This window comes from Notamacropus eugenii, chromosome 2 (assembly GCF_028372415.1).
Source record: "Notamacropus eugenii isolate mMacEug1 chromosome 2, mMacEug1.pri_v2, whole genome shotgun sequence".
In the NCBI taxonomy this organism is placed as follows: Eukaryota; Metazoa; Chordata; class Mammalia; order Diprotodontia; family Macropodidae; genus Notamacropus; species Notamacropus eugenii.
The window spans coordinates 8,634,599-8,657,580 of record NC_092873.1 but is presented as its reverse complement, the minus strand read 5'-3'; the positions used below and the strand labels follow the sequence as shown (position 1 = coordinate 8,657,580).

Sequence of the window (22,982 nt, the reverse complement as noted above, 5' to 3'; positions counted from 1 at the left end):
TCGAGAAATGATTTTCTGTCTTTAGGCTTCTGGTTCTTGCTTTGTAAAATGATGTACTAACTCATCAGTAGTGTCCCTTTTTGCTCGAACAATCTAGAGTTTTACGTGCGTGAACTGCACTTCTGTTACACAATTAGCAATATGAAGGAATATAAATATTTCCCTCATAAGGGTGGTGGAAATTTTAGGTGAGATGATGTACTGAAAGTCCTTTCCATAAACCTTGACATGTCTCAGATGGAATCATCAGTGAGAGACAGAATGTATGCAGAAAAGGAAACCAAATCTCCCGAGAGACAGACAGCTTTGTGAGTTCAAAAATGGTGTCCAAATCTTCTGGTTGATGAAGCAGTTTTCAGTCTTATTCTTTCGGCAAATTGATAGAAATGGGAAAGAGGTGAAAGTCCCTCAGTTAACTTTTTCTCTAAATACACTATGCTTCTTGGCCCCTTGGCGTTTCCTTTGAATTTTGAAGGAAATATCAGAATAAGTCATTTTATTTTGAATAACACTTTCTTTTCTTTTTCTTATGTTTAGGTTCCTGTTAGGAATGTAAAGGAAGAATACTTGCAGGAGAAAAAGGAAATCATACAGTATGAAGTTGCCATGCACAAAGTGGAATTAAAAACAGTAAAAATTAAGGATCAGCGAACCAGAAAGCACCACAGAGAAGAAACTGAAGCTTTGAAAGAGAAGAATGAGGAGCTTCAACAGGAATTGCAGTGGAATAGAGAAGCATTAAGAAAAATCCGATTTCAATACAGTGGCCAAGTAAAGGTTCTGAAAGCTGAAAATGCAGCGCTGAACTCTCAATTGGAGAATGCAAAAGAAAACACAGAGAGACTAGAGAGCGAAATTGAATCATACAGGTCTCGTCTGATGTCTGTTATTGACGATTATGAGCAAAGTGAGGCGTCCAAGCTAGCCCTTGAACATTCCTTTCAGGAAGCAAGAGATGAGTGGCTTCATGTACAGGACAAGTTAAACAGTGACTTGTCTAGTTTAAGAGAGAACCATGCTTTCCTTTCTGAAGAACTCTCTCAGGCTGAAAGTGGAGCCAAGAGTTTAGAAAATGAGCTAGGCCATGTCCATGAATCCCTCAGAGAAAAGACATATATTGTAGAAAACACACAGAGAGAACTGAACCATGCTGAAGAGAAGGCAAAGGAACTTGAAGAAACAAATCAAGTGTTAAAGGAAAAACTCAACAGATATAGTTTGGAAAATGAATCTCTGCAAGAAAGATTAGGCCAAATCCAGAGTGAAAATATGGTGCTTCAGCAAGCGCTTGAAGACACACAGAACAAAGTTACGATGAAAGAAAAGCAACTGAGTGATGCCCAGGTACAGTTTATTGATCTCTTCAACAAACTTTATGCTGATAGTGAACAACAAGTTCTTCTAGTAGAAGAGAGCAAGAAAGTGTTAGTCAGTGAATGTAACCACTTAGGAGAACACATGTGTAAATATGAAATTGAGAAGGGCGAGAGAGGGTTCGGTCATTAAATGTCTTGGACAAAGATAAAGCTTTTCGAAATGAAAGTCAAAGTAATTTTAATCAAGATAATTTAGGAATTTGAATTCTCAACAGGCTGGTGAGGTTATCAACTTTCATTGGGGAAGTGCTGATATGTAAGAATTGAGAATGAGAATCCATAATATGATAAATAGAACAAGTAACATCATGATTTTGAAGATAATATGATTGCAATAATAAGTAAATATCCTGTAATAAAATATAAGTAATTAACCTAAATGAAAATAATGTGACATATAAAATAATAATTTAAAAACCAAATAAAACTAAAATTAGAAAATGCTTTTGTAGGTAAGAGAACTCATTTTGATTGAAGAAATTCTAGAGGCCATGATATTTTGGTTTCATAAATATGTGTAGGGGAATTCGCTAGTGTATAAACACAAATAATTTTGTTATTTTATTAATTTTCCTAGTATTCTATTTAAATATTGAAATGGAATAAATTAATTCCAACGCTGAAGTTTAAGAGAAGTCTTACCAAAAAATGCTAGGAATAATGTAACAGTTGAAAGATAACATTTCTTTTGAGATACTGTGAAATATTCCCATTAGACATCTCATTAGCATTTAAACATGCTCAACATTCTGACGAGTTTCAATTCAGATTCCTCTGAACTACTCTTTGCAACGCTAACGACAGGATGATAGTTGTAGTGAAAATCCAGAGTCTAGACACTCCTTTTCTTTTCAATTTAGGACAGTAATTCTATTCACAAAGAGGTTAATTTTGGGGTTACTAATATTATTTTTTATTGTGCTTCACTACCAATTTTTTTTTAATCTCAGTACTTTTTATTGTTTTACTAATAATGCTTGCTCGGTGTGCAAAATTGCAAGTTCTGGAATCACTGCCTTTTAGTTGTTGAATAAGAACAGCTTTACACAGTCTAAGAGCAGCTCTCATTTTCTGTGATTTGTCATATATGCAAAGAGCGTCCATTATACCATATATTGTACTGGGTAATAATTTCATTTAAAGAATTTGAAAATTTTGTCTTCTCATTCAATGGTGGAATTTAGTTAACATGTAAGAATTCAGTTAATTGTGCCCATTTTACTTTCTCAACTTTACATTGTCTTCTTTCAGCCTTACGTTTTCTTCAAAACAACTTACCAGACTTTAGTTAAATTTAGTTTCACAAAGTATTTCAACTTGTCTAATAGGAGAAAACATTTTGATTTCTTTTGATTTGGGGCTTCATTTGGTATTCATAATTTATGCAATAACTTGCCTGGCACTATGATGAAAGCAGAGATGAATTTCTGCAGTATAACAGTCCATAAACACACGACTTTGTATCTCTGTGTGTATATGTGCTTATACACATATGTGAATGAATGAATACGTCTGCAGGTACAAAACTCTGATTTTGTAATGTGCTATATATGCATAAGCGGGAGAGCTAGCATGTTTTCCGCAGTTTCCTTTTTTTTTTGCCGATGGACCGCCATTACCAGGCGTGTAATTCCTATCAGAACAGGAAAAGGAATTCTTTGAAGGCTTAGCAAAGACTCTTGAAGATGGGAACAGCAGCTAGTGACCATATGTGTGGTTCTCATTGTGGCTTTGAGCAAAGCACATCATTCATGTGAAGCGCTTTTACCAAGCCTGACATGCGTACCAGTACCTACGTTCCTTCCCCCGAGTTAAACAATGAGAGGATGGAAAATTTAAACGTTTCTTGTAGATGTCCTCTTCTTTCTAAAGGTTGGTGCATAGAAATGAGGCAGTTAACTTTTCTGAAAAACCCAATGGGAAACCATGAATGTGTCTATCAAGTACAAAAAAGTATACATTCCTCCCCCCTCATTCCATTACCTTCCATGTGAGTCTCACCTATCATATTTTAGTCCCTAGATAACTTTTGAGGTGATACAATTATGCTCAAAAAACAGGCAATGGGAAATCAGGCTGAATGTTTGAGCAAGTAGAAAGATCTCATTTGACCCATGCTAAATGAAGGTTGAGTAGAATAATCAAAAGAGCTTTCTCGTGTCAGGAGCCAAGTGTCAATCTTTTTCCCTAGAAACGACTAACGTTAGGACCTTGGGTAACTCAACTAACCTCTTTGGAGTTTCATTTTTCTCATGTGCAACATGCGGGAATTTTGTTAAATAACATCTAAGTTATTTATACCGCAAATCTATGAAAATTATGAATATGTTGATGAAATTAAATTGCATGCAGAACTATAATGACTTTTGATGTGAATTTTGACATGATATTTATTTCATATGAGCTAATACTGCTTTCTGAAATCAGCAATAGAAATAATTTGGACATATATCTCTCAGGCCAGAGAAAGAAATCTTCAGCGAGAAGTTCCTGTTTCCGGCAACTACCAATCCATGAGAATAGTTTCGCAACAAGTTACATCATATTATCGAAGGAATTATGAAGAGAAGGAAAAACTACCGAAGCAAGTAGATGAAACCAAAAGTAAAGTATGTATGCAAAAAGATCAATAATTTGTTCCTGATGAATGGAAATTGTGTGCAGTGTGACATTTCCCTTTGTCTCGTCAACAGTATAAATTTTCTGAACGCTCTGTCTGTCAATTAAGTCGAATTAAATTAGACCTACAACCTCCACAATGTGTGCACACGAATTTCAATAGAAATATTCACTCATGATGTCCTTGACAATTTGGTTTATCTGTCTTTACAGAAAGAGTGAGGTGTTTTCCCAAGGACCCATAATGCCTAAATCATTTCTATGATTCCTTATGTTTAGAAAGACCTTTACCATTATTTTCTCTTTTAATTCCGAAGCAATACTGTGAAGTAGAAATTACTTGTTTACTTACGTTGAAACTTCTCCTTGAACAACAGGAAAAAGTTGTTTTTCACAATTCCTAAATATGTAAATTGTACCTGCAAAATGCAATTGAGAATTCAAGTAATGAGATGGATGATTTCATTAATATCCTCTAACTTCATCGATCTGATCTCACCATGTAGATTTCTGGTTCCATACCTTCTTCACAGTCTTCTTCTGGCTTACGCACAGTTACACGTCCTCATCTGCACTACCCGTCAAAAACATATTGACTCTTTACCTCCAGCATGCTTGTGCATTCCAAAAGAATGGTTCTTTTGCCATAATGCCATTGGGACTTTTCACCCATATGGATTTCTGAATCTCCTGAAATCCACTTTTCATTTGATATGACCTCATTGGGTATTTATTGCTTTATGCTGTTCACATCTGTTAACAAACTATTACTTCCTTGTTCTACCTCTTGTTTGCCCAACTATCATAGATTTCCTTGAGGACCGTGATCATTTAGACTTCGTTATTTTCCACAGAACGTTGTTTTCAAAGCATGCTGTCAGCAGAAGTAATTGTTATTATTTTTTCAGTACAAGTAGTACTAGTAGTAGTTGTAGTACTAGTAGTTCTAGTGATAGTAGTACTTGTAGTGGTAGCACTAGCAGTAGAAAAACAGGAACAAGGAAACTCAATGTTGTCTGTTGATTTTCCCAGGAGTTGCAAGTTTACCTAAAATTAAATTTGTTCTAAGGTAATGGTTGGCCTAAAGTGCTTTGAGTTTCTCTAGTCTGATTTTTTACAAAGTTTCCATTTCCCAGACGTCAAAAGTACAAATTCAATACAAAAGTATTTCAGTTTCTATTATCATTCTTCGAAATTATTAAAATGAAAATGCAGTTAAGCGTACAATAGCATGACAGTTAAATTCTTCTAGCCCCTTCCCTTTAATACTATCAAATACCTTTCTCCACTGTCAGTTGCTTTCCCACATTTCCATGTATTTCTGTATGCTACTCATCATGGTGGAAGGCACAACGTATATTAAGGGAGATTTCTGAGATTCTTCCAAACGCAATTTCACCCTGGTAGTCATCATAACTTGCAAAGTAAGTAAGTATCTCTGCCAAAGCAGGGAAGAAAAGAACTTTGGATGATGAGATAGTTCTCCACTTAGACGTATGTTGGGGGAATTAGCGATAGAAATTTGGGTCTGGGGTTAGAAAAATCTGACTTCAAATGTGTCCGGAGATTCTATCTGTGTGATCCTAGGCAAGTCACTTAGTTTTTCTCAGTTTCCTCAGCCACAAAATGGGGATAATACTAGTACATACTTCTCCGGGCTGTTGCGAGAATCAAATGAGATCATTATTGTAAATCTGTTGTATTTATGGCCTTTATTCTTGGCACATATTGGATACTGAACAAATGATAGTTTCCCTGCTGCAAAAGCATAAAGACCATTGTCCATTATATACAAATCATACTGCCTCCCACGTTTGGATAAACATCTCCTAATATTGCAAAAGAGTTTTCTTAACCTGGCTACTTTCAGTGTACTTAGCTTAGTTAAGAAACTATTATGAATTCCAATCTCATTCTTCTGAAAATGACTTTTCTTTTCAATGTGCATGCTTGAGAAATTTTTCAAGGTGTCAGAAATGAGCACTGGAATGAAATAAGTTCTGTTTCCCAATTAACGCCCCTATCACTTCTTGCCTTCATTTCCCTCACCTTCTTTCTGGAAGACTTGGATTAAAATATGAACCTTCACAAGCTTTTGGCTTCAGTTTGCAGTCAAGAAACTAGGTGTGAACTGACTCCTGGAAGGTATACCAAGGAAGCAGTAACTTAGAGTCCATCGTTGGCAGCAAGAAGTAGGTCATTTTATGGGCATTCTGGCCATACTGGCACCATTTCTTGTGTAATTTCCCTGATCGTGTAAGTTTTCACTATGTAAGAATTTAGTGAAATTACAGTTTCTTCCTTGTTCAAACGTTATTTCATCAGCCAGTGAATATTATCTATGTGAACAGCACTGTGATAGATCCTGAGCAGGGTAAAAGACTGTGTGTCAGACGTGCACTGTCTCCTTGAAGAATTTTCACTCTCTGTGGAAGTCAACACAAAATAGAGAAACTTCATTTATAACAAACGGTAGAATTTAAACAACTACGAAGTGAACGATTTTCCAGTAAGCATTTATAAAAGGGAGGTATCACTAAAGTTGCACGTTAGAGCAGATGGTATTGATCCATTCATGTTTTTCCTAATGCAAACCTTACTTGATGCAATTTGGTTGAGTTAGCAGCCCTACTGGAAGAACAATTGCTAAATACTTAACTATTGTATATCTATATCTATCTATCTATCTGTCTATCTGTCTCTCTCTCTCTCTCTCTCTCTCTCTCTCTCTCTCTATCTATCTATCTATCTATATTTACATGTACATTTATATTTATATATTTATTTATATTGATATATTTGTTCCTGTGTGGATGTGTATATGTACACAGAAAAATATACATGTACACATACGTAGATACACGCATATATATATGTGTGTGTGTGTGTTTTTACAGATATGTGTCTGAAGTTTGTTGAAACTCTGCATCTACGGGTGACTTTTCCAAGATTTTGTGTTCTGCTTCATTCCATTGCCAAACAGATGGCTTTCGACAAATGATTTTCTGTCTTTAGGCTTCTGGTTCTTGCTTTGTAAAATGATGTACTAACTCATCAGTAGTGTCCCTTTTTGCTCGAACAATCTAGAGTTTTACGTGCGTGAACTGCACTTCTGTTACACAATTAGCAATATGAAGGAATATAAATATTTCCCTCATAAGGGTGGTGGAAATTTTAGGTGAGATGATGTACTGAAAGTCCTTTCCATAAACCTTGACATGTCTCAGATGGAATCATCAGTGAGAGACAGAATGTATGCAGAAAAGGAAACCAAATCTCCCGAGAGACAGACAGCTTTGTGAGTTCAAAAATGGTGTCCAAATCTTCTGGTTGATGAAGCAGTTTTCAGTCTTATTCTTTCGGCAAATTGATAGAAATGGGAAAGAGGTGAAAGTCCCTCAGTTAACTTTTTCTCTAAATACACTATGCTTCTTGGCCCCTTGGCGTTTCCTTTGAATTTTGAAGGAAATATCAGAATAAGTCATTTTATTTTGAATAACACTTTCTTTTCTTTTTCTTATGTTTAGGTTCCTGTTAGGAATGTAAAGGAAGAATACTTGCAGGAGAAAAAGGAAATCATACAGTATGAAGTTGCCATGCACAAAGTGGAATTAAAAACAGTAAAAATTAAGGATCAGCGAACCAGAAAGCACCACAGAGAAGAAACTGAAGCTTTGAAAGAGAAGAATGAGGAGCTTCAACAGGAATTGCAGTGGAATAGAGAAGCATTAAGAAAAATCCGATTTCAATACAGTGGCCAAGTAAAGGTTCTGAAAGCTGAAAATGCAGCGCTGAACTCTCAATTGGAGAATGCAAAAGAAAACACAGAGAGACTAGAGAGCGAAATTGAATCATACAGGTCTCGTCTGATGTCTGTTATTGACGATTATGAGCAAAGTGAGGCGTCCAAACTAGCCCTTGAACATTCCTTTCAGGAAGCAAGAGATGAGTGGCTTCATGTACAGGACAAGTTAAACAGTGACTTGTCTATTTTAAGAGAGAACCATGCTTTCCTTTCTGAAGAGCTCTCTCAGGCTGAAAGTGGCGCCAAGAGTTTAGAAAATGAGCTAGGCCATGTCCATGAATCCCTCAGAGAAAAGACTTACATTTTAGAAAACACGCAGAGAGAATTGAACCATGCTGAAGAGAAGGCAAAGGAACTTGAAGAAACAAATCAAATGTTAAAGGAAAAAGTCAAGAGATACAGTTTGGAAAATGCTTCTCTCCAAGAAAGATTAGGCCAAATCCAGAGTGAAAATACGATGCTGCAGCAAGAGCTTGAAGACACACAGAAGAAAGTCACGATTCAAGAAAAGCAACTAAGTGATGCTCAGGTACAGTTTTTTGATCTCCTCAATAAAGTTTATGCTGATAGTTAAAAACAAGAGCAATCAAGTGTTAATCAGTGAATGTAACCACTTAGGAGAAAAAATGTGTAAATATGAAATTGAGAAGGCTGAAAGAGGGTTCGATCATTAAATGTCATACTTGGATAACCATAAAGATTTTCGAAATGAAAGTCAAACTAAATTTAATCAACATAATTTAGGAATTTCAATTCACAACAGGCTGGTGAGGTTATTAACTGTCATTGGGAAAATGTTGATATGTAAGAATTGAGAATGAGAATCCATAATATGATAAATAGAACAAGTAATGTCATGATTTTTAAGGTAATACGAATGCAGTAATAATTAAATATACTGTAATTAAAAGTAAGTAATTAAATTAGGAAATGAAAATAATGTGATAAATAAAAATCATAACATAAAAACAATTTGTGCACATGAATTTAAATACTAATATTCACTCATGTTGTCGTTGACCATTTGGTTTATCTGTCCATACACAAAGAATGAGATGTTTTCCCAAGGACCCATAATGCTTAAATCATTTCTATGATTCTTTATGTTTAGAAAGACCTTTACCATCATTTTCTCATTTAATCCCCAAACAATGCTGTGAAGTAAAAATTATTTGTATACTTCCATTGAAACTTCTCCTTGAATAACAGGAAAAGGTTGTTTCTTCACAATTTCTAAATATGTAAATTGTACCTGCAAAATACAATTGAGAATTAAAGTAATTAGATGGATGATTTCACTAATATCCTCTAACTTCAGCAATCTGATCTCACCGTGTGCATTTCTAGTTCCATACCTTCTTCATTTCTTGCTCAGTTACACGTTCTCATCTGCACTCCCCATCAAAAACCTATCTACTCTTCATCTCCAGCAGGCTTGTGCATTCCAAAAGCACGATATTTTTGCCATAATGCCATTGGGACTTTTCACCCCTATGGATTTCTAAATCTCCTGAAATCCACTTTTCATCTGATACCACCTAATTACCTAATACCGAATTGGGTATGAAAGTGAGTATTTATTGCTTTATGGTTTTCACATCTGTTAACAAACTATTTCTTACTTTTTCTAACTGTTTTTTGCCCAACTGTAATAAAGTTTCTTGAGGACAGGATAATGGATACTTCATTCTTTCTTGGTAGAACGTTGCTTTCAAAGCACGCCGTCAGTAGAGGCAATTGTTATGATTGTTGTAGTACAAGTGGTACTAGTTGAAGTTCCAGTACTACTAGTTCTAGTGATAGGAGTACTTGTAGTAGTAGTCCTAGTAGTAGGAAAACAGGAACAAGGAAACTAAATGTTTATTTGTTGATTTTGCCAGCAGTTGAAAGTGGTTGGACTAAAATACTTGAAGATGTTCTAGTCTGATTTTTATAAATTTTGAATGCTCCAGACCCCAAAGAGCAAAGAAGAAATTGAATACAAAATTATTTTTAGTTACTCTTATTATTCTTAGAAATTATTAAAATGAAGGTACAGTTAAGCGTACAATAGCATGACAGTCAAATTCTTCTAACCTGTTCCCTTTAATGCTAGCAAATACCTTTCTCCATTGTCAGTTGCTTTCCCACATTTCCAAGTATTTAGGTATGGATTCATTATTGTAGAAGTCACAATCTATAGTAAGAGGTATTTCGGATACTCTTGAAAACAAATTTCACCCTAGTAGTCATCATAAATTGCATAGTAAGTACGTATCTCTTCCAAAGCTAGCAAAAAAAAAGAACTTTGGATGATGAGATATTTCTCCACTTAGACGTATGTTGGGGGAATTAGGGATAGAAAGTTGTGTGTGGGGTTAGAAAGATCTGACTTCAGATGTGTCCACAGATTCTGTCTGTGTGATCCTAGGCAAGTCACTTAATTCTTCTCCTTTTCCTTAGCCACAAAATGGGGATTATAATAGCACATACTTCTCAGTGTTGTTGGAAGAATCAAATGAGATAATTATTGTAAATCTCTTAAGGTTATGGCCTTTGTTCTTGGCACATATTAGATACTTAAGAAATATTAGTTTCCCTGCTCCAAGGACATAAAGATCATTGTCCATTTTATACAAATAATACTACCTCCCAAATTTTGATAAGCATCTCCAAATATTGCAAAAGACTTTTCTTAACCTGGCTAATTTCAGTAGACTTGGCTTAGTTAAGAAACTATTATGAGTTCCAGTCTCATTCTTCTGAAAATTACTTTTCTTTTGAATTTGTATTCTTGAGAAATTTTTCAAGGTGTCAGAAATCAGCACTGGAATGAAATAAGTTTTGTTTCCCAAGTAGCTCCCTTATCGCTTCTTTTCTTCCTTTCCCTCACCTTCTTTCTGGAAGACTTGGATTAAAATATTAACCGTCAAAAGCTTTTTGCGTCAGGATGCAGTCAAGGAACTAGGTGTGAACTGACTCCTGGAAGTTACAGCAAGGAAGCAGTAATTTAGAATCCATCTTTGGTAGGAAGAGGTATGTCAGTTAATGGGCATTCTGGCCAAACTGGCACCATGTCTTGTGTAATTTCCCTGATAGTGCAAGTTTTCACTACGGAAGATTTCAGTGAAATTACAGTTTCTCCCTTGTTCAAACGTTATTTCATCAATTAGAGAATAATAATTACGTAAACACTGTGATAGGCCCTGAGAAGGATACAAAGACTGTGTGTGAGACATGCACTGTCTCCTTGAAGAATTTTCACTCTCTCTGGGAAGTCAATACAAAAGAGAGAAAGTTCATTTATAACACAAAGTGGAATTTAAACAACTACTAAGGGAACGATATTCCTGTAAGTATTTATGAAAGAAGATATCAGTACAGGTGGAAATTAGAGCAGATGGTATTAATCCATTCATGTTTTTATTAATGCAAACATTACTCGATGCAAATTGGTTGAGTTAGCAGCCCTAGTGGAAGAACAATTGCTGAATACCTACGTATTATACATATATATGTGTAAATATGCATGTATATATATTTATACATATGTATGTACATTTATATATTTATTTATATTGATATATCTGTTCCTGCGTGGATGTGTATATGTACACACAAAAATATACATGTACACATACGTAATTACACACACGTGTGCGTGTGTTCATATAATTATATGTCTGAAATCTGGTAAAACTGTCAATCTAAGGGGGACTTTTCCAAGATTTTGTGTTCTGCTTCAGTCCATTGCCATCCACACGACTTTCAGCAAATGGTTTTCTGTCGTTAGGCTTCTGGTTCTTGAATTATAAAATGATGTACTAACTCATCCGTAGTGTCCCTTTTTGCTCTAATAATCTATAGTTTCAAATGCGTGAACTCCACTTCTGTTCCACAGTTAGCAATATAAATAAATATAAATATTTCCCTCATAAAGGTTGTGCAAATTTTAGGTGAGATCATGTATTGAAAGTACTTTCCAAAGACCTTGAAATGTCTGAAATAGAATCATCAGTGTGAGATAAAATGCATGGAGAAAAGGAAATCAAATATCTTGAAAGACAGAGAGCTTTGTCGGTTCAAAAACGCGTTCCAAATCTTCCGATTGACGATGTAGTTTTAAGTCCTGTTCTTTGCTCAAATTGACAGAAATAGGAAATAGGTGAAACTCCCTCAGTTAGCTTTTCTCTGAATACACTATGCTTCTTGGTCCCTTGGTGTTTATTTTGAATTTTTATGGAAATATCACAATAAATAATTTTATTTTGAATAAAATTTTTTTTCTTTTTCTTATGTTTAGGTTTCTCTTAAGAATGAAAAGGAAAAATACCTGCAGAAAACAAAGGAAATCGCAGAGTGTAGTGCCATGTTCCAAGTGAAATTACAAACAGTAATAATTAAGTATCAGCGCGCCAGAAAGCACCAAACAGAAAAAACTGGAGCTTTGAAAGAAAAGATTGAGGAGCTTCAACAGGAATTACAATGGAATAGAGAAGCGTTACGAAAAATTGGATTTCAGTGCCGTCGACGAGTACACGTTCTGAAAGCTGAGGATGCCACGCTGAACTCTAAACTGCAGAATGCAGAACAAAACATTGAAAAACTAGAGGACGATAGGGCATCATACGCGTCCAGGTTGATTGAAGTTGGTCTCGAATATGAGTTATCAAAATTAGCCCTTGAGGATTCCTTTGACAGGGAAAGAGATAAGTGGCTTCATTTAAAGGACAAACTAAACCGAGACTGGTGGAGTCAAAGAGAGGATAACGCTGTCCTTTCTGAAAAACTCTCTAAGGTTGAAAGTAGAGCCAAGAGTTTAGAAAATGAGCTAGACCATGTCCAGGAATCCCTCACAGAAAAGACATACATTGTAGAAAACACGCAGCGAGAACTGAACCATGCTGAAGAGAAGGCAAAGGAACTTGAAGAAACAAATCAAGTGTTAAAGGAAAAAGTCAACAGATACAGTTTGGAAAATGCATCTCTCCAAGAAAGATTAGGCCAAATCCAGAGTGAAAATACGGTGCTGCAGCAAGAGCTTGAAGACACACAGAAGAAAGTCACGATTCAAGAAAAGCAACTAAGTGATGCCCAGGTACAGTTTTTTGATCTCCTCAATAAAGTTTATGCTGATAGTTAAAAACAAGAGCAATCAAGTGTTAATCAGTGAATGTAACCACTTAGGAGAACAAATGAGTAAATATGAAATTGAGAAGGCTGAAAGAGGGTTCGATCATTAAATGTCATACTTGGATAACCATAAAGATTTTCGAAATGAAAGTCAAACTAATTTTAATCAACATAATTTAGGAATTTCAATTCACAACAGGCTGGTGAGGTTATTAACTGTCATTGGGAAAATGCTGATATGTAAGAATTGAGAATGAGAATCCATAATATGATAAATAGAACAAGTAATGTCATGATTTTTAAGATAATACGAATGCAGTAATAATTAAATATACTGTAATTAAAAGTAAGTAATTAAATTAAGAAATGAAAATAATGTGACAAATAAAAATCATAACATAAAACAATTTGTGCACATGAATTTCAATACTAATATTCACTCATGTTGTCGTTGACCATTTGGTTTATCTGTCCATACACAAAGAATGAGATGTTTTCCCAAGGACCCATAATGCTTAAATCATTTCTATGATTCTTTATGTTTAGAAAGACCTTTACCATCATTTTCTCATTTAATCCCCAAACAATGCTGTGAAGTAAAAATTATTTGTATACTTCCATTGAAACTTCTCCTTGAATAACAGGAAAAGGTTGTTTCTTCACAATTCCTAAATATGTAAATTGTACCTGCAAAATACAATTGAGAATTAAAGTAATTAGATGGATGATTTCACTAATATCCTCTAACTTCAGCAATCTGATCTCACCGTGTGCATTTCTAGCTCCATACCTTCTTCACTTCTTGCTCAGTTACACGTTCTCATTTGCACTCCCCATCAAAAACCTATCTACTCTTCATCTCCAGCAGGCTTGTGCATTCCAAAAGCACGATATTTTTGCCATAATGCCATTGGGACTTTTCACCCCTATGAATTTCTAAATCTCCTGAAATCCACTTTTCATCTGATACCACCTAATTACCTAATACCGAATTGGGTATGAAAGTGAGTATTTATTGCTTTATGGTTTTCACATCTGTTAACAAACTATTTCTTACTTTTTCTAACTGTTTTTTGCCCAACTGTAATAAAGTTTCTTGAGGACAGGATAATGGATACTTCATTCTTTCTTGGTAGAACGTTGCTTTCAAAGCACGCCGTCAGTAGAGGCAATTGTTATGATTGTTGTAGTACAAGTGGTACTAGTTGAAGTTCCAGTACTACTAGTTCTAGTGATAGGAGTACTTGTAGTAGTAGTCCTAGTAGTAGGAAAACAGGAACAAGGAAACTAAATGTTTATTTGTTGATTTTGCCAGCAGTTGAAAGTGGTTGGACTAAAATACTTGAAGATGTTCTAGTCTGATTTTTATAAATTTTGAATGCTCCAGACCCCAAAGAGCAAAGAAGAAATTGAATACAAAATTATTTTTTAGTTACTCTTATTATTCTTAGAAATTATTAAAATGAAGGTACAGTTAAGCGTACAATAGCATGACAGTCAAATTCTTCTAACCTGTTCCCTTTAATGCTAGCAAATACCTTTCTCCATTGTCAGTTGCTTTCCCACATTTCCAAGTATTTAGGTATGGATTCATTATTGTAGAAGTCACAATCTATAGTAAGAGGTATTTCGGATACTCTTGAAAACAAATTTCACCCTAGTAGTCATCATAAATTGCATAGTAAGTACGTATCTCTTCCAAAGCTAGCAAAAAAAAGAACTTTGGATGATGAGATATTTCTCCACTTAGACGTATGTTGGGGGAATTAGGGATAGAAAATTGTGTGTGGGGTTAGAAAGATCTGACTTCAGATGTGTCCACAGATTCTGTCTGTGTGATCCTAGGCAAGTCACTTAATTCTTCTCCCTTTCCTTAGCCACAAAATGGGAATTATAATAGCACATACTTCCCAGTGTTGTTGGAAGAATCAAATGAGATAATTATTGTAATTCTCTTAAGGTTATGGCCTTTGTTCTTGGCACATATTAGATACTTAAGAAATATCAGTTTCCCTGCTCCAAGGACATAAAGATCATTGTCCATTTTATACAAATAATACTACCTCCCAAATTTTGATAAGCATCTCCAAATATTGCAAAAGACTTTTCTTAACCTGGCTAATTTCAGTAGACTTGGCTTAGTTAAGAAACTATTATGAGTTCCAGTCTCATTCTTCTGAAAATTACTTTTCTTTTGAATTTGTATTCTTGAGAAATTTTTCAAGGTGTCAGAAATCAGCACTGGAATGAAATAAGTTTTGTTTCCCAAGTAGCTCCCTTATCGCTTCTTTTCTTCCTTTCCCTCACCTTCTTTCTGGAAGACTTGGATTAAAATATTAACCGTCAAAAGCTTTTTGCGTCAGGATGCAGTCAAGGAACTAGGTGTGAACTGACTCCTGGAAGTTACAGCAAGGAAGCAGTAATTTAGAATCCATCTTTGGTAGGAAGAGGTATGTCAGTTAATGGGCATTCTGGCCAAACTGGCACCATGTCTTGTGTAATTTCCCTGATAGTGCAAGTTTTCACTACGGAAGATTTCAGTGAAATTACAGTTTCTCCCTTGTTCAAACGTTATTTCATCAATTAGAGAATAATAATTACGTAAACACTGTGATAGGCCCTGAGAAGGATACAAAGACTGTGTGTGAGACATGCACTGTCTCCTTGAAGAATTTTCACTCTCTCTGGGAAGTCAATACAAAAGAGAGAAAGTTCATTTATAACACAAAGTGGAATTTAAACAACTACTAAGGGAACGATATTCCTGTAAGTATTTATGAAAGAAGATATCAGTACAGGTGGAAATTAGAGCAGATGGTATTAATCCATTCATGTTTTTATTAATGCAAACATTACTCGATGCAAATTGGTTGAGTTAGCAGCCCTAGTGGAAGAACAATTGCTGAATACCTACGTATTATACATATATATGTGTAAATATGCATGTATATATATTTATACATATGTATGTACATTTATATATTTATTTATATTGATATATCTGTTCCTGCGTGGATGTGTATATGTACACACAAAAATATACATGTACACATACGTAATTACACACACGTGTGCGTGTGTTCATATAATTATATGTCTGAAATCTGGTAAAACTGTCAATCTAAGGGGGACTTTTCCAAGATTTTGTGTTCTGCTTCAGTCCATTGCCATCCACACGACTTTCAGCAAATGGTTTTCTGTCGTTAGGCTTCTGGTTCTTGAATTATAAAATGATGTACTAACTCATCCGTAGTGTCCCTTTTTGCTCTAATAATCTATAGTTTCAAATGCGTGAACTCCACTTCTGTTCCACAGTTAGCAATATAAATAAATATAAATATTTCCCTCATAAAGGTTGTGCAAATTTTAGGTGAGATCATGTATTGAAAGTACTTTCCAAAGACCTTGAAATGTCTGAAATAGAATCATCAGTGTGAGATAAAATGCATGGAGAAAAGGAAATCAAATATCTTGAAAGACAGAGAGCTTTGTCGGTTCAAAAACGCGTTCCAAATCTTCCGATTGACGATGTAGTTTTAAGTCCTGTTCTTTGCTCAAATTGACAGAAATAGGAAATAGGTGAAACTCCCTCAGTTAGCTTTTCTCTGAATACACTATGCTTCTGGGACCCTTGGTGTCTATTTTGAATTTTTATGGAAATATCACAATAAATAATTTTATTTTGAATAAAATTTTTTTTCTTTTTCTTATGTTTAGGTTTCTCTTAGGAATGAAAAGGAAAAATACCTGCAGAAAACAAAGGAAATCGCGGAGTATGGTGCCATGCACCAAGTGGAATTACACACAGTAAAAATTAACTATCAGCACACCAGAAAGCACCACACAGAAGAAACTGAAGCTTTGAAAGAAATGATTGAGGAGCTTCAACAGGAATTACAATGGAACAGAGAAGCGTTACGAAAAATTGGATTTCAGTGCCGTCGACGAGTAAACGTTCTGAAAGCTGAGAATGCCACGCTGAACTCTAAACTGCAGAATGCAGAACAAAACATTGAAAAACTACAGGACGATAGGGCATCATACGCGTCCAGGTTGATTGAAGTTGGTCGCGAATATGAGTTATCAAAATTAGCCCTTGAGGATTCCTTTGAGGGGGAAAGAGATGAGTGGCTTCATTTAAAGGACAAACTAAACCGTGATTGGTTGAGTCTAAGAGAGGATAACGCTGTCCTTTCTGAAAAACTCTCTAAGGTTGAAAGTAGAGCCAAGAGTTTAGAAAATGAGCTAGACCATGTCCAGGAATCCCTCACAGAAAAGACATACATTGTAGAAAACACGCAGCGAGAACTGAACCATGCTGAAGAGAAGGCAAAGGAACTTGAAGAAACAAATCAAGTGTTAAAGGAAAAAGTCAACAGATACAGTTTGGAAAATGAATCTCTCCAGGAAAGATTAGGCCAAATCCAGAGTGAAAATACGGTGCTGCAGCAAGAGCTTGAAGACACACAGAAGAAAATCATATTTCATGAAAAGCAAATTCGTGATGCCCAGGTGCAATTTATTGATCTCTTCAATAAAGCTTATGCTGATATTGATAAACAAGCTCTTATAGTAGAAGAGAGCAATAAAGTATTAGTTAATGAGTGAATGGAACCACTTAAGAGAGCAAACGTGGAAATATGAAAATGAGAAGGCCGCAAGAGGGTTCGCTCTTGAAGTATTTTACTTGGATAAGTTTTAGTCTTTTTGAAATGAAATTCAAGTTAATTTTTATCAAGATATCTTAGGAATTTGAATATTCGACAGGCTGGTGATGCTATTATCTTTCATTGTACAAATTCTGATATATAAGAATTGAGAGTGAGAATCCACGATATGATAAACAGAACAAGTAATATAATAACTTTTAAGATCAAATGAATACAAAAATGAAAATAAAATGTACTGTAATACAATATAAGTAATAAAGCAAACAATTGAAAGCAATTTTAAATATAAAATAATAGTATAAAAGCTATAAGTATAAAAATAATTTACAAATTCTTCTTTTACGTAACAACACGTTTTGCTTCAAGAAATTATGTTGTCCATGACATTTGGCTTAATAAATATTTGTATAGGAAATCTCTAGTGTCTAAATAAAGATAAATTTTTATTTCATTAATTTTTCTATTATTCCATTTCAACATTGAAATGGAACAAATTTTTTCAAATGCTGCAACTTAAGAAAAGTCTTCCAACATAATGCTAGGAACAATATTACATTTCAAGTATGAAATCTCTTATGAGATAACTGTGCAATATTCTCTTTACGAGTTTCATTAAAATTTAAACATACTCATCTGTCTAACTAGTTTCAATTTAGACACTTTTGAACTAATTTTTGAAACATTAACGATTGGATTCTAGTTGTAGTGAAATTCCGTAGTCGAGCCACTACTTTTCTTTGAAATTTAGGACAGTGCTTCTATTCAGAAACATTATGATTCTTCATTAAGCGTTAATTTTTCAGTTACTAATCTTATTTTTTAATTGTACTCCACTATTTTTTCATCTCTGTTTTTTTTTTTTTTTTTTTTTTTTTGTGGTTGGACTAACAAGTCTTGCTCAGTTTCCAAAGTTGCCGGTTCTGGAATCACTCATTTTAGTTCCTTAATATGAATAATTTATACAGTCTAATAGCAGATCTCATTATCTGTGATTTTTCATATATGCAATGAGGGTGAATTCTACCATGTATTGTCCTGGGTAATGATTTCATCTAAAAAATTTAAAATTTTATCTAGTCATTCCATAATAGAATATAGTTTACTTGTAGAAATTCAGTGAATTGTGCCAATTTTACTCTCTGAACTTTACATTGTCTTCTTTTAGCCTTATGTTTTCTTCAAAAAATTTGATGAGACTCTACTAAAATTTACTTTTACAAAGTACTTCATCTTGTCTAATTAGAAAAAAACATTTGGCTTCTTTTGATTTTTGGCTTCATTTGGTTTTCATAATTTATTCAATAATTCCCCTTGCTCTGTAGTGAAAAAGGAGAGGAATTGTTGCAGTATATCATTCTATACACATACGGTTGTGTTTTTCTGTGTGGATATCTACATATACATATATGTGAACGGATGAATACGTCTGTATGTCCAAAACTCTGTACTTCTAACATGCTATGTACACATAGCGTGGAGAACTGGCATATTTTCCAGAGTTTCCTCTTTTTTCTCCATTCACTGAAACCAGGAGTGTAACTCCTATCTGAATAGAGTAAGCAACTTCCTCGCAGGCTAAGCAAAGACTGTTGAAGATGTGAATAGTACCTAGCGGCCACATTTGTTGTTGACATTTTGGCTTTGGGCATGTGAAGTGCTTTTACCAAGCCTGACAAGCATATCAGTGCCGATGTTCACTCTCCAGCGTAAACCATGAGAGGAAAGAAAGCACAACCTTTTCTTGTAGATGTCTTTCTTCTACGGACTGGCACACAGAAATAAGGTAGTCAACTTTTCCGAAAAATGGAATGGGAAACCTTTAAGTTTTCTACCAAGTATAAAAAAGTGTACATTCTTCCCTCCTGTTTCCTTTACTTTGCATGGGAATTTCACGTAAAATGTTTTAGTCCCTAGATAGCTTTGGAGGTGGTCTCATTCTTGTCAATTAAGACATAATGGGGAAAGCAGGCTGACTGTAGTAATTTCTGAGGAGTCTTCTGAGGGAGATCTCATTTGCTCCGTGCTAAATGGAAGTTGAGTGGTATAATCCAAACAACTTTGCTGCCCCAGGAGCCAAGTTTCAATCCTTTTCTCTCTAAACGTCTACCTTTAGGACCTTGGTTACTCATTAAACCTCTTTGGAGTTTAGTTTTTCTCACCTGCAAAATGAGGTTGTTTTCTTAATCCCTAAGAGATTTCTGTCTTTCAATCGTTGATAATTATGAATATACTGAAGAAATTAAGTTGCATGCAAAATTATATAGACTTTTGATTTGAATTTTAAATTTATATTTATTTTACACGAGCTAATGTTGCTTTATGAAATCTGTAATATTAGTAATTTGGACATATTTCTGTCAGGCTAGAGTAAGAAATCTTCAGCGAGAATCACCTGTTTCCTGCAATTATCAGTTCCTGACAGGAGTTTCACAACAAGTCACATCATTTAATGAAATTGATTATGAAGATAAGGAAAAACTAAAGAAGGAAGTAGATGAAACCAAAAGTCAAGTACGTATGCAAAAAGATCAGTAATTTGTTCTGGAAACAAATGAGTGGAAAGTATATTCAGTGTGACATTTCACATTTTTAAGCAATATATTTAGTTTTAATATTCTCCAATCACTACGACAAAACTTAGATTTTTTTCCCACCCCAAGAGCCATACACTTCTATATAGAATCTACATATACATTCCTACTGAGTACATTTTCACTATAGTCATGCTGTGTAGAGGAACTAAAATAAATGGGAGAAATCATATAACAAACCAAAATATAACACACACACACACACACACACACACACACACTCACACACATACAGAAATGATCTGTTAAATTCTGCGATTGAATTCGATAGTTCTTTCCCTGTATGTGGAAAGCATTTTGCCTTAGGGCATCATTAGGAATTTTTTTTTTTCTGTGACTATCGAAGTCTACCAGAAAAAGCTCTTGCACACTTTGGTGGTTGCTGTGCACAAAGTTCTGCTGGTGCTGCTCCTCTTGCTCAGCATCAAACCATGTAAATATTTCCAGGCTTCTCTGAAGTCATCTTGCTCATCATTTCTTATAGTGCAATAGTATTCCATGATATTCATATACCATAATGTCTTCAGCCATTCCCCAATTGATGGGCACCCCCTTGATTTTCAGTTTTTGGCCACTACAAAGAGTGATGCTATAAATATTTTTGTACATGTGGGGCCCTTTCTCATTTTTATTATCTCTTGGGAATACAGTCATATTGCTGTATATTCCTGGGTGAAGGGGTATGCACATTTTTGTAGCCCTTTCAGCATAGTTCCAAAGCGCTCTCCAGAATGGTTGGATGAGCTCACAGCTCCACAAACAATGAATTAGTGTTCCAACTCTCCCACATCCTCTCCAACATTTATCATTTTCCTGTTCTGTCATGTTTGCCAGTCTAATAGGTGTGTTGTGGTACCTCAGAGTTGTTTTGATTTGCATGTCTCTCATCAAAAGTGGTCGAGAGCATTTCTTCTATGATTATAGGTATCTTTAATTTCTTCCTCTGAAAATTGTTTGTTCATATCCTTTTACCATTTATCAATTGGGGAATGACTTGTATTCTGGTACATTTGACTCAGTTCTCTATATACTCTATCAATGAGGCCTTTATCCCCAACATTAACTACAATGTACTACATCCCTCCGAATCTTGATTGCATTGGGTCTGCTTGTGCAAAAACTTTTCAGCTTAATGCAATCACAATTATTCACCTTTCCCTTCATAATGCTTACTGTCTTTCCTTTAGTCAAAAACTCTTCCCTTCTCCATAAATCTGATAAATACACTATTCCTTCCTCCTTCACCTTGTCTGTGGTATCAATCTTTATCCCTAGATCATGTACCCATTCATTCTTGTGAATGGTGTCAGGAATTGGTCTATGCTTAGTTTCCACGACATTGTTATCCAGTTTTCCCAGCAATTTTCTCGAACAGTGAGTTCTTATCCCAGAAGGTAGGGGTCCTTGAGTTTATCAACCCAGAGACTGCTATATTCTTTGCCTGCTATCTCTTGAGTACCTAGCCCATTCCACTTCTCTACCCTTCTCTTTCTTAGCTACTACCTAGTGGTTTGGGGAATTGCTGCTTTCTCATTTTACCAGTTTTGTCAATTTTCTGAACACTGTGTCTGTAATTTCCGTTGACTTAGAATTACATCTACAACTTCCAAAATCTGTACACGTAAATTTTAATACTTATATTCACTCTTTCTGTGGTTGACTATTTGGTTTATCTGTCCTTATGCAAAGAGAAGAGGTGTTTCTCCCACGACCAATAATAGCTCAATCATTTCTATCATACTTGATTTTTAGAAACACCTTGACCTTCATTTTCTCATTTAATCCCCCAAACAGCACTGTCAAGTACAAATTCTTTGTTTCTTTCTGTTCAAACTACTCCTTGAATAACAAGAAAATGCTATTTCTTCACATTTTGTACATACAGAAATTGTACATGGAAAGGATAAATTGGAGTTGAAGTAATTAGATGAATGCTTTCATTAATATTCCCTAACTTAATCAATCTGATCTCACCTTGTGGATTTCCACCTCCATACCTCCATCTTGTTTAGTTACTCTTCTTGTTTAGTTACACTTCCTCATCTGTGCTACCTATTCAAAACCTTTCTACTCTTCACATTCAAGATGTTTTTGAATTACAAAAGTATGATTCTTTTGCCATAATGCTTTTTGGGCTTTTCACCCCTGTTGATTCCTGAATCTCCTCAAATACACTTTTCATCTGATACCACAAAATCTGGTATTTAATTACATATGGATTGTCCTATGGTGATCGCATTTCTTATCAAAAAATCAATTGCTTTATCTCATTGTTTTTTACCCAATTATAATGGAGTTCCTTGAGGACAGGGAGTATTCATGCTTCCTTATTTTCCATAGAAATTCCTTTTCACAGGATGTTGGCAGTAGAGTAATTGTTATTATTGTAGTAGCAAAAGTAGTAGTAGTAGTTGTAATAGATTTGGTAGTAGTACTTCTAGTAGAAGTAGTAGTGGTACTGGTAATAATAGTAGTATTACTAGTGGAAGAACAAGAAGGACAAAACTATATGTTCATTTCTTGGCTTTGCCTAGGCTGAAAATGTAGTGAAAATGAAAATTGACTCAAGGTAATATTTGTACGAAAGCACCTTGAGTTTGTCTATTCTGGTTTTTTATATATTTTCGATTTCCCAGAGCCTGCAATGGCCACATATAAATTCAGTAAAAAAAAAAAATTATTGTTGTTATTATTATTAGAAATTATTACAGTGAAGGGGAGGTTACGCATAGAATAGCAACACAGTCAAATTCCCCTAACGGGTTTCCATTATTAGTGTCAAATGCCTTTCTCCTGTTTCATTTGCTTT

The 22,982-nt window shown here is 34.9% G+C and overlaps 1 protein-coding gene across 1 annotated transcript in view; it reads left to right on the top strand.

Moving 5' to 3' along the window:
* The window catches only part of LOC140522471 (uncharacterized), an 83,087-nt gene that overhangs the window by 56,268 nt on the left and 3,837 nt on the right, over positions 1–22,982 (top strand). The window contains exons 21-25 of the mRNA XM_072637904.1: positions 3,836–3,985; positions 7,523–8,329; positions 12,083–12,877; positions 16,630–17,424; positions 19,944–20,093. Coding sequence (XP_072494005.1) covers positions 3,836–3,985; positions 7,523–8,329; positions 12,083–12,877; positions 16,630–17,424; positions 19,944–20,093 — 2,697 coding nt within the window. The remainder of the gene's footprint in view (positions 1–3,835; positions 3,986–7,522; positions 8,330–12,082; positions 12,878–16,629; positions 17,425–19,943; positions 20,094–22,982) is intronic.